Source organism: Rattus norvegicus, chromosome 13 (genome assembly GCF_036323735.1).
Source record: "Rattus norvegicus strain BN/NHsdMcwi chromosome 13, GRCr8, whole genome shotgun sequence".
In the NCBI taxonomy this organism is placed as follows: domain Eukaryota; kingdom Metazoa; phylum Chordata; class Mammalia; order Rodentia; family Muridae; genus Rattus; species Rattus norvegicus.
The window spans coordinates 88,639,003-88,653,910 of NC_086031.1; the positions used below are offsets into that span (position 1 = coordinate 88,639,003).

General features: G+C 38.5%; 2 protein-coding genes across 3 annotated transcripts; both read left to right on the forward strand.

Annotated features, from left to right (window-relative positions):
* Positions 1-242: 242 nt before the first annotated feature.
* Positions 243-1,181, forward strand: Or6n1 (olfactory receptor family 6 subfamily N member 1). The gene has a single exon (NM_001000083.1). The coding sequence runs from the start codon at positions 243-245 to the stop codon at positions 1,179-1,181; it is 939 nt and encodes a 312-aa protein (NP_001000083.1).
* A 4,878-nt stretch (positions 1,182-6,059) lies between these two features.
* Or6k14 (olfactory receptor family 6 subfamily K member 14) lies at positions 6,060-14,737 on the forward strand. Of its 2 annotated transcripts, XM_063272526.1 has the most exons (2): positions 6,060-7,045; positions 9,500-14,737. In XM_063272526.1, the coding sequence occupies exon 2, from the start codon at positions 9,523-9,525 to the stop codon at positions 10,468-10,470; it is 948 nt and encodes a 315-aa protein (XP_063128596.1). In that variant the 5' UTR covers positions 6,060-7,045; positions 9,500-9,522; the 3' UTR covers positions 10,471-14,737. The 2 variants fall into 2 exon arrangements, with proteins under 2 accessions (XP_063128596.1, NP_001000995.1); NM_001000995.1 differs by lacking the exon at positions 6,060-7,045 and having other exon boundaries at positions 9,523-10,470.
* The last annotated feature ends 171 nt before the right edge of the window (positions 14,738-14,908 follow it).

Below are 14,908 nucleotides of genomic sequence, written 5' to 3' on the forward strand. Positions count from 1 at the left end.
GTTCAAAAAAGGGCGGTTTAACTTGAGTCAATGGGTAGAAATTCTGATGAAGGTTGTTGACTGCAGGAGTCGGTGGTGTGGAATTGAAACACCTGCTTTGCAAAGCATGCAGTAGAAATAATTTACTCTAGAAGACGGGGGCATTAAACATTTTCTTGATAGGATGCCAATGGCTACTTTCTCCCTTATCTCTAAAATATTGTATATTTTACAATTTAGGGATTGTACAGGAATGATGAGCAATGGGCACTGGAAACTGGAGCCAAGTAACAGAATTCATCATTTTGGGATTCCCTTATTTCCAAGGTGTCCAGACTTACCTCTTTGTCTTATTGCTTTCCATTTACCTCACTACTATATTGGGGAACCTGCTGATATTCTTGGTAGTCTACCTGGACTCTCGACTTCACACACCCATGTACAAGTTTGTCAGCATTCTTTCCTTCTTGGAGCTGGGCTACACAGCTGCCACCATTCCTAAGATGCTGGCAAATTTGCTCAGTGAAAAGAAGACAATTTCCTTTTCTGGATGTCTCCTACAGATCTACTTCTTTCACTCTCTTGGAGCTACTGAGTGCTACCTCCTGACTGCAATGGCATATGACAGGTACTTAGCCATCTGTAGGCCTCTTCACTATCCTACCCTCATGACCCAGACACTGTGTGCCAAGATTGCCACTGGTTGCTGGTTGGGAGGCTTGGCTGGGCCAGTGGTAGAAATTTCCTTGGTGTCTCGTCTCCCTTTTTGTGGCCCCAATCACATTCAACACATCTTTTGTGATTTCCCACCTGTGCTGAGCTTGGCTTGTACTGATACATCAGTGAATGTCCTGGTAGATTTTATTATAAACTCCTGCAAGATCCTGGCCACCTTCCTGCTGATCCTGAGCTCCTACTTGCAGATAATCCGCACAGTGCTCAAGATTCCTTCAGCTGCAGGCAAGAAGAAAGCATTCTCGACTTGTGCCTCCCATCTCACTGTGGTTCTCATCTTCTATGGGAGCATCCTTTTCATGTATGTGCGGCTGAAGAAGAGTTACTCCCTTGACTACGACAGAGCCTTGGCAGTAGTCTACTCCGTGGTTACCCCTTTCCTGAACCCCTTCATTTATAGCTTGCGCAACAAAGAAATCAAGGAGGCCCTGAAGAGGCAGCTGATGAGAACAGGGATGCTGGGGTGATGAGATGACAAAATGAAGGCAGATTTGATAATATGATGGCTAAGAGATTAACAGCCAAGGAGTGTAAATGAAGCATTCCATTCTTCTCATGTCTGGTATTGTAGCTGGGGCAAGGGATGCATGGCCTTCAATATTAGCATAACATTAAAACATCTGCTGGAGCAATCTACAGCTTAATCCCAGGGACTTTGAAGTAAAAGGCTCTCTTAGGAGGCTGCGATTTTCTAACCAGATATTTGTGAATCAAGCTTAGAAATTTTGCCAAATATGTCTCATTCATAATACTTTCAGGTTCAAATTTACTTGATTTAGCATAATAATTTAATTTTACCTTAAATGGTAATAGTTATTAAATAAAATTTGGAGCAAAATGAAATGTTTCTTACATTAACAATTATTTTCATACAGAAAACACAAGCTTACTGACCATATATTTTTAACAACACATTTTTGAAATTCCATGAAATTTTGCTTAGGTTCTATCTCATTGAATGAATTATAATTACTCGGTATTGATAAAATAAATTATTGTCATGAAATATTGATTTCACTATACAATAACAATGTTTTCTGATAAGAATTTTTCATGGTGACAACAAAAATTTCTAAAACACAATGCATAGTTTCTGGCATGTGGTTGACAGTGAAAATTATTATTCTTTTCTTAGTTTTACTAACATTTATGTGCACGATTCATCTTTATTCTGTGATTTAGAACAACTATTTGTGAACACATATAATACAATACACACACACACACACACACACACACACACATATATATATATATATATTATTTCTCCAAAGAAAGATATAACCAATCAGGGAATATCCTTGTGGGAAGGGTGAGGTGTCTTGTTTTTTTGTCCCAGACTGTCATCATTAATAGTCCTAAATGTCTACATCCCTTATAAAGTGTGAAAGCATAGGAGCTGGGCTAGTGTCAGGAAACAGGTTTACATTGCATTAATTATTTTATTTAACTAGCTGTTTCCTATAAAACAAAAAATATATGAAAATAATACTAAAACTTAAATTACCAGAAAGTTGAGAAGTATAAACTAGCCAATATTAAGGAATGCTTATGCATCTAAATTATTTTTGAAGTGGAGGGTAAAAGTTTGATTATAAGAAATGGAGAATGAAGAGAGTGTTTAGCAGTGAAAGAGTTCTTTCTATTCTTGTATAGGACTGGACTTCAGATGCTAATACCTGCACAAGGTGGCTCACAACTCTCTATAACTCCAGCTCTATGGGACTCAATTACTTCTTACATCTCCATACACAGACACACAAATTAAACACTGCTTAAAAATAAATATTTGAAAAAGAACACTATTACTTCTATAAATCTAGAGAATCCCCAAAACATTGAATTTGTACTACCTTAAAGATTTCCAGTCACATATCCATTTTTTCTTAATTTTAATGGACATTTTGCAATAATGCTTTTTATTTATCCTCTAAAAATTTTATTTAATACATTTTGATATTTAAGTTCTTCCTACAACTCTTTCCAGATCTACACCCAACTTCTTGCCTCTCCACCTTTATTCTCTCTCCCTCTCTCTCTTTCTCTTCCTCTCTTCCTCTCTTCCTCTCTCTCTCTCTCTCTCTCTCTCTCTTCCCTCCCTCCTTTCTCTCTCCTTTAGTCTAACTTGGGTGGGCTTACTGCTCTTGGGCATAGGACTTACTACTGAGTGTGGATTACATACTAGGGATCATATTTTTAAAGATAGCTAACTCTGTCCCAGAACTATTAAATGACATAATTCATCAGCATAGGGTAAGACTTGGTACCTACCACCCCTCCATCATGCTGAGATTTGCTCTACCTTAAGCTGACCAAGATCTTGGCCATGCTATCACGGTCACAGTGAGTCCCTTTGACTGTGCCCTGTTGTGTCTGGAAAGCATTGTTTCCTTGAATTCATCCACCACATTTGTCTCTTACAATATTTCTCTCTCCTCCTCTGCATATATTCTTGAGCTTTGAGAAGAATACTTGTGCTATAGAACCTGTTTTCTAAAAGTGGAACTCTACAAATTCTTTTGTTCTCTTCACATTGATCCATTGCTTCTCTGTGTTAGTTACCATCTACAGCAAGGAGAAACTTCTCTAATGATGGCTGATACTCTGATTTATGGGCATAGTGATAAATTATTAGAAGTCATCTTAATGCTATGTTTATTTATTAGAATAATAATAGTAGGCTCCCCTCTTGAGTCTATAACCACTTTGCTAATGACAAATCTATAAATCCTGGTCACTGAACCTCTTTGTTCAATGGTCTTCCCATGATCAACAGTCACTAACGCTAGAGGGAAATAAGGAGAATAAAAGACCTGTTACTCAAGGAAAGAGCAAGAACTGCTAAGGTTAAAATATTTGAAGAAAGAAAACTTAAAATTTTCCTTTGTAAAAAAAGCAAGTGACCTATTTATTGGAGACTGAAAATAAAGGGAAGACCCCAAAGATGCATTTCTGTGTTCTGAGAGATAGTTGAGCATGGGTATGCCTACCTGATAACCTGACTTCAACCTCCAGCTGCCACTAGATGACAGGAGAGAACTGACCCACCCCTCAGTCATTCACTGACTTTCACATATGCCTTGTGTTACATACACTGGTCACACACAAACCTACATGCCCAGAGGAAAGGAATAACATAAATAAATAGGACACCTAAACAGCTGTTACAGCTACTCACGTAACCTTAATTTCAAGGCTAATCAAGTCATTAAACTGATTTGCGCTTTAGTTCCAGATTTGATTTAGTTTCAGTGTTGAAATAATGATGATACTGACAAACTTATTTCAGGGTGTTTTGATCTACAAAGAAGTCCACATAAAGAAAATACTGTGGATGGTAACATGAAATATGCTGGACCACCAAAGGTTGGAAATCTTTTTGAAACCCCTTTGAATCTGAAATTCTATTTCACACCATGCAGTGGCCAGTCTGTGGTTGCTGAACGGAGTTTGCAGAATAAATAAGCTGCACAAGGAGAAACCTTTTCCTTTCATGTCAAGAATCAGTATTTGAGGAATGATGGATGACAGAGGAATTTATTGCTAGGAGAGCAATGAGGAAGCATCAACAGGATCAGATTATTTTCTTTTATTTTTGAGATTATAATATAATTATGCCATTTTTTCTTTTACCTTTCTCCAAACCGTTCCATAAACCACTCATTGCTCCTTTTTAAATGAATGAGCTATTTCTTTAAATTGAGTATTTTTACATGCCTAGATGTTTATATACACCTAGATTTCTAAATTTAACCTGCTCAATATATATATATATATATATATATATATATATATATATATATATATATATATATGTAACATTTACCTTAAAATGATGTCATTAAATTTGGAGGTAAATGAATGGCACTAAAAAAATCCTGAGCCAGGTAATTTAGACCCAGAAAGATAAATATGGCATGTCCTTGTTTATATGTGATTAGTCATTAAATAAGTGATAAGCAAGTTACAATGCTTAGACTTACTTAGTAAGATTAAGAATAAAGAAAGTGGCAGGGTCCTGGCACAGGGATCTCCCTGGAGGAAATAATAGAATAACTGTTATAGGTGTTTTGGGGGAACTGGGTACTAAAATGGAAACATTACGTGGGAGGCAGGACGAAGCAGCATGCGTTGAGGGACATGTGAGTGGCGGTGGGGACGCTGGTGCAATGCAGGTGTTCTAATATATACGACGGCAATCGTAATGAAGTCTCCAAATAATGGGAGACACAGAGTCCCCAACTGGACAGCTCTAGACACCAAACAAAACTTCAGTTACCAGGACTGGGTTACATACAATTGAGTTATTGTCCAAACAGTTCCTCTGGAAATACCCAGACAATCCTGGCTGTTGCCAAGACAACTGGTCATTCTCTGCAAACTGATAGCAAGGCCCCATTGCTCAAGAGAATGCACTCAAAATGCCTTGGACTGTTGCCTCCATAAAACCTTCACCCCAACATTCTAGTCTCTGGTTTATGATACGTTTTCTACTCATTGGGTATCCTGTGCCCTGTCAGGAATGTCCATTGACAGATACATAGCTAGCTGATATCCTCTCCGTGGCCCAACCATGACTTTGAATCCCACAAACAGCTGGATCCTACTACCTCTGTGGCTTCCTCCTAGCACACTCTAAGATTGTAAGATTCTCTGCCTTTTTGTTGCTCCAAACAGATCCATCAATTCTTCTGTGGTTCCAGCACTGTGGTAGTCTGTACTGTACAGCTACAGAGCTAGTGGTCATTGTGCATGGATCCATCCAGTAGTGATCCTAGCCTCCTTTCTAGTAGTTGCCCTGACTTATATCCATATCACTGTGGAATTGTGGGGATGTGTTCAGAAGATGGATATCAGATGTCCATATCCAATTGGTACCCCCTGATTTCCATCAGTTATCTTATTGTTTTAGCTAATATTTCACGTATTGTAGTGAATAGGCATCGAGATATTGCACAACTTTGTCTTGTTTCTGATTTTAGTGGGGGGAAGATGAGTGTGATTAGGATGCATTATGTGAAATTCCCAAATAAGCAATAAAAATTATGTTGGAAAAAAGATTTTAAAAGTTAAAAATATGTATATGAAGTACATTAATCTCTCTGAAGGCAGGAGGCAGATTTAAGTAGCTATTGAGATAATTTACTTTTCTAGCATAAAGAATGGAATCAGTGAACCTTTTTCCATGCTTATTAATTTGCATGTAGAACTAATCTAGGTATAATAATGCAAGATGATATATATATATACATATATACATATATATATATATATATATATATATATATATATATATATATACACATTCCCTTTCTCTGCCTACTGCATCTATTACATTTAATGGTTCATTCTTGTTGTATATATATTTTATAGAAGAAAAATTAATGTCTTATTTATGTGGTTTTACTCTGTCATTATCTTTCTGTAAATGCATATTAGCTCTAATTTCAGTTAACAAAAGAGTAAGGGTAAGGGGATAACCAGGGGGCCTCCACCCGCACAGAGGAAAAAGTAAGAGGGTGGAGAAAGGAACTGTGTGAGAGGGGACTGGGAGGGGGCAGTAATTAGGATGTAAAGTGAATAAAAATATTAGTGGAGAAAGAGAATAAAGGAATTAAAAGGTAAACACATTCCTTTACTTGTATATTCTACCCATTATATGAGGGAGTTTTCCAACCTTTCTATGTGCTTATTCGTGTGATTATCAATATACCTTTCATGTAGAAGAAAATGCTCTTGAATAATTTCCTTAATCAAAACCTATGGAGACATCTTTAGGGTCACTGAAATATGACAAATTTTAGGGAGAACTTTACTTCTTCCACTGCTGCCAATGACCCTGAGGTCTTCTGGATATTTCTGAAGAAATTCTGCCGAAGCTAATTCTATATCATATGCTTCGGAACTGTGTTGTGCTCATAAGCTGTTACAGTGGCTACTATGTAAGAGACTGTGAGCTTGACTGCTTTACTTCCTAGTTCACCTTCTGACTCAGTCTATCTGACACTGTGTCACAGATATAATTCTTTCATGCATTATACAGAAAAGAAAACCAAGTATCAAATCTTTTCTGCTATCTAGCTTGACTTAAAACCCTAGTTTCCCATAGGTATGGAGTCTTGGTGAAACAGAAGTGTGGTAACAACAGTTCTCTAATTAGGCACTCTAATTAGGGCATGAGTTGCTTTTCCCTAGGCACTGAAAAGAGTGTGTCAAAATAAAGCCTTTGCCTAATGCTTATCCCCAAGAAATCCAGTGTTGTGGTTATAACCTTTCTATATGTTTGGCTACAAAGAAATGAAAACATTTGGTCAAAGGGATTCAGGAAGAGGTGGGTATTAGGTGGAAAGACCTGCAGTCACTTTCAAGGACATGCAAACACAGGAGGTGGGAGGACTGTAGCTGAGGTGGGAGGACTGTAGCTGAGGTGGGAGGACTGTAGCTGAGGTGGGAGGACTGTAGCTCAGGGCTGGAGCTTTTGGCAGGTCAGTCTGCTCTTCGCAGAGAATCACAACAAATTCAAGATGAACTTACCTTTTAAATTTCATCAGTGAAATCAACCTATTGTGTGAGAATTTAACCAAATAAATTACATCAGTGACACGGAATCTATGACATTTCTCATTGATACTCAATCCTGAGATCAGTTATAATCTAGGTGCCTATATGATGTACTGCCGAGTCAGGAAAGAACTATCAATAAAAAAATTCCCTAAACAATGAATTTTAGCTTACTACTTGAGTTTCTAGCTGTTACTTTCTCCCCACGAAAGAAAAGCGTCTTTTTGTATAATTCTTCCTTCTTCATTTTTCCAGGCTCTGATATTGTGATTGTGAAGTATACTATTTATAGAGTAATTTGAAACATTGCATATACATGTATTATACCATGCCATACCTGCAAAGAATACTAGATCATAGATGCAAAAGATTCAGATATTGAAACTGTTTTAGGAATATTATATGTATTCATGTTATGATTTAGGCTTGGGAGGAAGCTTTGGAGACTTTTAATTATTCTTCTCCTGGGCAAATATATTTTTTAAATTTTCTTGTTCATTTGCTTTGTTTGTTTTTGCATACCTACAGGTTTGCCTGTAAAAAAAAAATGGGACTCGGTCTTTATGTGATTGTATTGGACCCCAGACATATGTGAAGCTAATAATGCATGTGGGTAACAGTATAAAGCAAGAAATAATGAGAGAGTAGGCTCTGTTTTTTTTCTGTTAAAATCAGTTTTTAGCAAAAGTTATTATGAAGAAATACTGAAAGAAATTTGTCCTTTGCATTTTCTATTTTAATTATACATTTTATATTCTAAAGGATCCCTAGAAAGCACACACAATCCTTGGTTTTTACTTGCCAGGCTAAAACTTTCCTTTGTGTGTGAATACTTTTTCTGTGGTTTCAAGAGTATTTGTTCTGTGTCTATAAAGTCAATTCCAAGATGGCTGACTTTTTTCAGTAGTTATCAATAGCTTTCTCTTTCTTCAGGACCAGTCTTCAGATCCCTCACTGTCAAGTAGTTGAGTCTGACAAACACAGCTTACAATTCCATCATGCAAAATATTTTAGCAAATAGTGCCAAATAGACCTTTAAACGTGTTGTTAGTAGGTAACTCTTTTCCGTCTTTAGATTGATAGAATGAATGGAATTTTCTGTAAAGACGATATGTGACAAAACTCTTACAGGTAACAAAAGTAACTTTCTGTTGAGAGTAGGCAATGAATCTTCTGCCTCAGAAAATAACAGAACTGAATGAGTCATGGGCCTGATGGATGCACACTTAGGGAGGTATTTTGTCTCCTCATATTCCTGTACCCTTTAAGCAAAGATATCATCAGATATTGATCAACTGGTGTAAGATCAAAATTTGTTTTCCATATATGGCTGGTTCTTGACAGCAAACATTTATGTTCACTTCCCTGAAAGCAGAGCAATTTTGCTTGTTAAAACTAGGAATGGGTAAGCTATTGACTTACAAGCTATTAACAATAGATTGTTAAATGGTATTGCAAACAACCTACATAGGAAGCCACATATCTTTCCCAGTTAATAATTTTATGACCAGAAATGTCAAGACTGTTAAATATGAGAAAGTCTGTGGCATGCTAGTTAATGATCCCCACATCGTGAGGATACAAGTTAGAATATCTAAAACTTTGGATAAACTTTGGATAATCTCTGGATTATGGACTGTTGATTAAAGCTTTTCAGATAGTAAAAGCTTTTGTGCAAGATAGTACAGGCTAGACTACATTGCACATACAGAGGACTATAAGTGGTGGCATTTCAAAGGAAGTGGTACCTTGTATACTTGACTTTCTCTTTTTAGCGAGATGTTAACAAAGGTATAGCAATATGTGCCCTGTAGTCTTTAAAATATTTGCTTTAAAATGCTCTCCTGTGGAACCAAAGTTATTTAATTTATTAACATCCATTTTCTTTCTGGAATATTCCTTCTCAAAATACGTCTAGTTATTGCAAATTTATAAATTACTAAGAAGACTATTATAGTGATTGTCTCTGCAAATCATTTATTGTGAAATAACTTTCCTTCTATTATGTAGGCAGTTTCTAAACTACTACCCTTTAATGAAAGTTTCCAAATTGTCATTCAATAGTGTATACAAATCTACATTTCTAAATGCACAGGTTATTAAAAAACAGAATAGCTGACTACTAAATATCTTTACTAACATTTTTCCAAATACTTTGACTGTTTAGATGGTTAATGTTTTTCATTGTCCTTTTACTTTAATTCTGATTTCCTTATTCCTTCAGCCATCTGATAAACTTCTGAGAATATGAATAAGAAGAATCAGACGAAAGTGACAGAATTTTATTTTTCCGATTTCCCTCAGTTTGATGATGGTGGCCTCTTGCTCTTCATCCTTCTGCTCTGTGTCTACCTGTTCATTGTTATTGGGAACTCTATGATCTTCTTGGCTGTGCAGCTGGATGTCCGTCTGCACAATCCCATGTATAGTTTCATCAGCATCTTTTCCTTCCTGGAGATTTGCTACACCACAGTGACCATTCCCAAAATGCTCTACAACCTTGTCAGCAGAGAGAAAACCATCTCCCTCATTGGCTGCCTACTGCAGATTTATTTTTTCCATTCCTTTGGGGTCACAGAAAGCTTAGTCCTTACAATGATGGCCATTGACAGGTACGTTGCCATCTGTAACCCTCTCCGCTACGCAATCATTATAACTCCAAAACTATGCACACAGCTTTCCACAGGCTCTTTCACCCTTGGCTTCCTCATGCTCCTCCCAGAGATTGTGTGGATGTCTACTCTACCCTTCTGTGGCCCCAATCAGATTCACCAACTCTTCTGTGACTTAGAACCTGTGCTCCTCTTGGCATGTACAGACACATCTATGATTCTGGTTGAAGATGTCATTCATGCTATCTCCATCTTGAGTTGTGTCTCTATCATCACCCTTTCATATTTAAAAATCATCACCGTGGTCCTGAAAATTCCATCTGGTGAGAGCCGTCAGAAGGCATTCTCCACATGCACAGCCCACATCACCATTTTTGTGCTATTTTTTGGCAGTGTGTCTCTCATGTACCTGCGCTTCTCTGTGACCTTCCAACCATTACTGGAAAAGATCATTGCACTAATGTTTGCTGTCCTTGCCCCATTTTTCAATCCTATAATCTATAGCCTGAGAAACAAAGATATGAAAAATGCCATTAAGAAAATGGTATGTTCCCCAAAAATATTCACTGTCTCTGGTCACTGATGTGAGTTTACCCATGCATGTTAATAGATATCTCACCCTCTGGGTACGTTTTTTTAAAGCAAATAATCTATTTACAAGATTGCTTTTTAAGCTTTTGTTGTTCTTGGTTTAATTTATCTATCAAGTTATTTATCTTACATCCCAATCATACTTTCCCCTCTCTGCTCTCTTTACAGTCCATCCTTCTCAGAGAAGGGGAAGCCTCCCAAGGATATCAGCCCGCCCTGGAAGTAGGTCCAGGCACATTTTCTTCTATTCAGCCTGGACAAGGCAACCCACTTATTGGAAAGGGAAAGTTAGAGACAGTCCCTGCTGTTAGAAGTCCCACATGAAAACTAAGCTGTGTATTAGTTACATATATAGAGGTGATCTAGATCTGTCACATGAGTGCTCTTTCATTGGTGATTTAGTTTCTGCGAGCCTCTGTGGGCTCAGGTTAGTTAATTCTGTAGGTTTTCTTGTGGTAGTTGGGCCCATGCTCCTTCAATCCTTCCTCCCTCTCACAAGATTTTCTGAGTTCTGGCTAATGTTCGGTTGTGGGTCTCTGTATCTGTTTCCAACTGCAAGTATAAAAGAATATCATTAATAGTGTCAGGGGTGGGCTGTTCTTTATGGTATGGTCTTAAATCATTGGTTGGCCATTTCTTTATATTTTAAGCCCATCTTTGTCCCAGAACATCTTTTGAATATATGACCAGGAGTTATACAGCTAGGTTTTGAGGTAGAGTTATTCTAAATTTTCAGAGAAACTGCCAAATTCATTTACAAGTTGATGGTACAAGATTCTACTCCATCCAGTAATGGAGGAATGTCCCCTATGTTCCACATCCTCACCATCATGAGCTGTCACTTGTGTTTTTTATCTTAGCCCTCATGTTTTATATAAGATGGAATGTTAGCATTGTTTTGATTTCCATTTCTCTGATGACTAAGGTTGTTGAATATTTCTTGAAGAGCTTCTTTTTTTTTTTTTTTTGGTTCTTTTTTTCGGAGCTGGGGACCAAACCCAGGGCCTTGCTCTTCCTAGGTAAGCGCTCTACCACTGAGCTAAATCCCCAACCCCTGAAGAGCTTCTTATACATCAGATATTTCTCTGTTGAGAATTCCCTTGAGAAAACATCCACTGGAGGAAGAAGACGGGTCACCAACATAAAGACACATAAATCGAGAAGAGACAGGGCCTTACTTCCAGAGCCTTCACTCTGCTTTGTAGAGTATCATTATTTCTGTATACCTTTCTAGTGTGCAATGCATTGTGTGTGAGTGTGTGTGTGTGTGTGCACTTAGTGTGTATGAGTCTGTGTGTACCTGTGTGAGTATATGGGTGTGTACAGCGTGTGTATGTTACTGTGCGTATGTGTATGTGCAGGTATGGTTGTGTGTTTCTTAACCTTTAATAAAAGTATTTTTCATCATTGCTTCTACCTCATGAATCTAATATATATATCTGCTGTTACCGGTTGCATGCATGCTTTACTCTTCCCTTTAATTTCTTGACTTGCAGAGAAAATGAACCCAAAACAGTCATACAAGTTAAGACTAAGGAAACAGCCTCCTCTGGCCCCCTGACCATCCATACACATGCAGTGCGCACGCACACACAAATACATGCCTACAAAGAAACATACAAAATGCAAATTTAAAAAATGTTTTTTTGAAATTTATTTATTTATTTTACGTATATGAGTACAGTGTAGCTGTCTTCAGACACACCAGAAGAGGGCATCAGATCCCATTACAGATGTTTGTGAGCCACCATGTGGTTGCTGGGATTTGAACTCAGGCCCTCTGGAAGAGAAGCCAGTGCTCTTAACTGCTGAGCCATCACTCCAACCAATAGAAAACAAAAACAAAGACAACAACAACAACAACAACAACAACAATAACAACAACAAAAGGCTTAATGCGGCTAGTATTAAAATGTCCAACATTTTATTACACTCTATTAATGTGTTCGACCATCATATTAAGTCATTTTCTTTATTCCTACTGTTTTCCAGCTATAGACTGCTCCTCTGTTCTCTGCCCTAGAACTTGCACTTGCCCATTACAAATTTTGTACATTTGGCACCTAGTTCAAACTTCTTTGCTTTCTTGCTACAAAATTACTCCAAGAGTTTGAAAAAAATAAAGTAAAATCTCCAGAAAATGATTTTGCTTAGCTTCTATGAGGAGAAAAACACACTGACACTGGAATGTTACCAGACATCTTTTTTTTTTTTTAATTTTTTCCCCATCTTTATTAACTTGAGTATTTTATTACATTTCGATTGTTATTCCCCTTCCCGGTTTCCGGGCCAACATCCCCCTAGCCCCTCCCTCCTCCCTTTCTATATGCGTGTTCCCCTCCCCATCCTCCCCCCATTACCACCCTCCTCCCAACAATCCCACTTACTGGGGGTTCAGTCTTGGCAGGACCAAGGGCTTCCCCTTCCACTGTTACCAGACATCTTAAAAAAGCAAGACGCCATCTAGTGGTATAGAAATGCAGTCTGCAGTGGAAATCCCTTTAGTATCACAGTTTGTATTTGTATTTGATTTTATTCCTCTCCTGGTCTAGCCCCTGAGGGTTTTACATCCCATGCCTCCTGCCCACCCACCCTGCCCTGTTTCCAAAAAGATGTCCCCAAGTCAACCACCCCACCGGACCTCCAAACTTTCTGGGGCTTCCAGTCTTCTGACGGTTAGGTGCATCTTCTCTGACTGAACCCAGACCCGGAATCCTCTGTTGTATGTGTGTTGGAGGCCTCATATCAGGTGGTGTATGCTGCCAGGTTGGTGATCCAGGGTCTAAGAGATCTCAGGGTTCCAGGTTAATTGAGACTGCTGGTCCTCCTACAGGATTACCTTCCTCCTCAGCTTCCTCCAGCTTTTCCCTAATACAACCAAAGAGATCAGCAGTTTCTGTCCATTGGTTGGGTGCACATATCTGCATCTGACTCTTTCAGCTGCTTGTTGAGTCTTTTGGAGAGCGGTCATGATAGGTCCCTTTTTGTGAATGCCCCATAGTTTCAGTAATGGTGTTAGATTGTGGGGCTTCCCCTTGAGCTGGATCCCACTTTGGGCCTCTCACTGGACTTCTTTTTTCAGGGTCTTCTCCATTTCCATCCCTGCATTTCTTTCAGACAGTAAGAATTATTATGGGTCAGAGCTTTGGCTGTGGGATAGCAACCCCATCCCTCACTTGATGCCTGGTCTTTCTGCTGGAGGTGGATTCAATAAGTTCCCTCTCCCCATTATGGCCTTTCATCTAGGGTCTCCCCCCTTTGAGTCCTGAGATTCTCACACTCCCCAAGTTTCTGATACATTCTAGAGGATCTTCCCAACCTCCTTTTTCCTGGGGGCACTTTTTCCCATTATTTTTGCTGGCACTCAAGGCTTCAATCTTTTTCCCCCACCCAATACCAGATCATATTTCCCTCTCCCCCCAACCCTATCCACTTTCCCTCCCTGTCCCTCCTTCTTTCCCCCCTTTTGCTTGTTTTCTTCTCCCTCCCAAGTAGAACTGAGGCATCCTCATTTGGGCCCTCATCTTGTTCACCTTTTTGAGTTCTGCGGATTGTATATTTGGTATTCTGTACTTTTTTTTTCTTTGGCTAATATCCACTTATTAGTGAGTACACACCATGCATGTCCTTTAGAGTCTGTGTTACCTCACTCAGGATGACATTTTCTAGTTCCATTCATTTGCCTGTAAAACTCAGGATATCCTCGTTCTGATAGCTGAGTAGTATTCCATTGTGTAAATGAATCACATTTTCTGTATCCATTCTTCTGTCCTGGGACATCTGAGTGTTTCCAGCTTCTGGCTATCAGAAATAAGGCTTCTATGAACATAATGGAACACGTACCCCTGTGGCATGGTGGGGCATCTTTGGGGTATATTCGCCAAGAATGATATTTCTGGGTCCTTAGGTAGGTCTATTTCCAATTTTCTGAGGAAGCTCCAAATTGATTTCCAGAGTGGTTGCACCAGTTTACAATCCCACCAGCAATGGAGGAGTGTTCCTCTTTCTCCACATCCTCACCAACATGTGTTGTCACCTGAGGTCTATTTTCATTTTTCTACGTACAGACATCCAGTTAGACCAGCACCATTTATTTTTTCATTGTATATTTTGGCTTCTTTGTCAAAGATCAAGTGTGTGGTTTTATTTCTGGGTCTTCAATTCTATTCCATTGATCAACCTGTCTGTCTCTGTACCAATACCATGCAGTTTTTATCACTATTGCTCTGTAGTAGAGCTTGAGGTCAGGAATGCTGACTCCCACAGCCATTCTTTTATTGTTAAGAATTGTTTTTGCTATTCTGTTTTTTTTTTTTTGCCTTTCCAGATGAATTTGAGAATTGCTCTTTCCATGTCTTTGAAGAATTGTGTTGGGATTTCGATGGGGAATGCATTGGATCTGTAGATTGCCTTTGGTAGGATGGCTATTT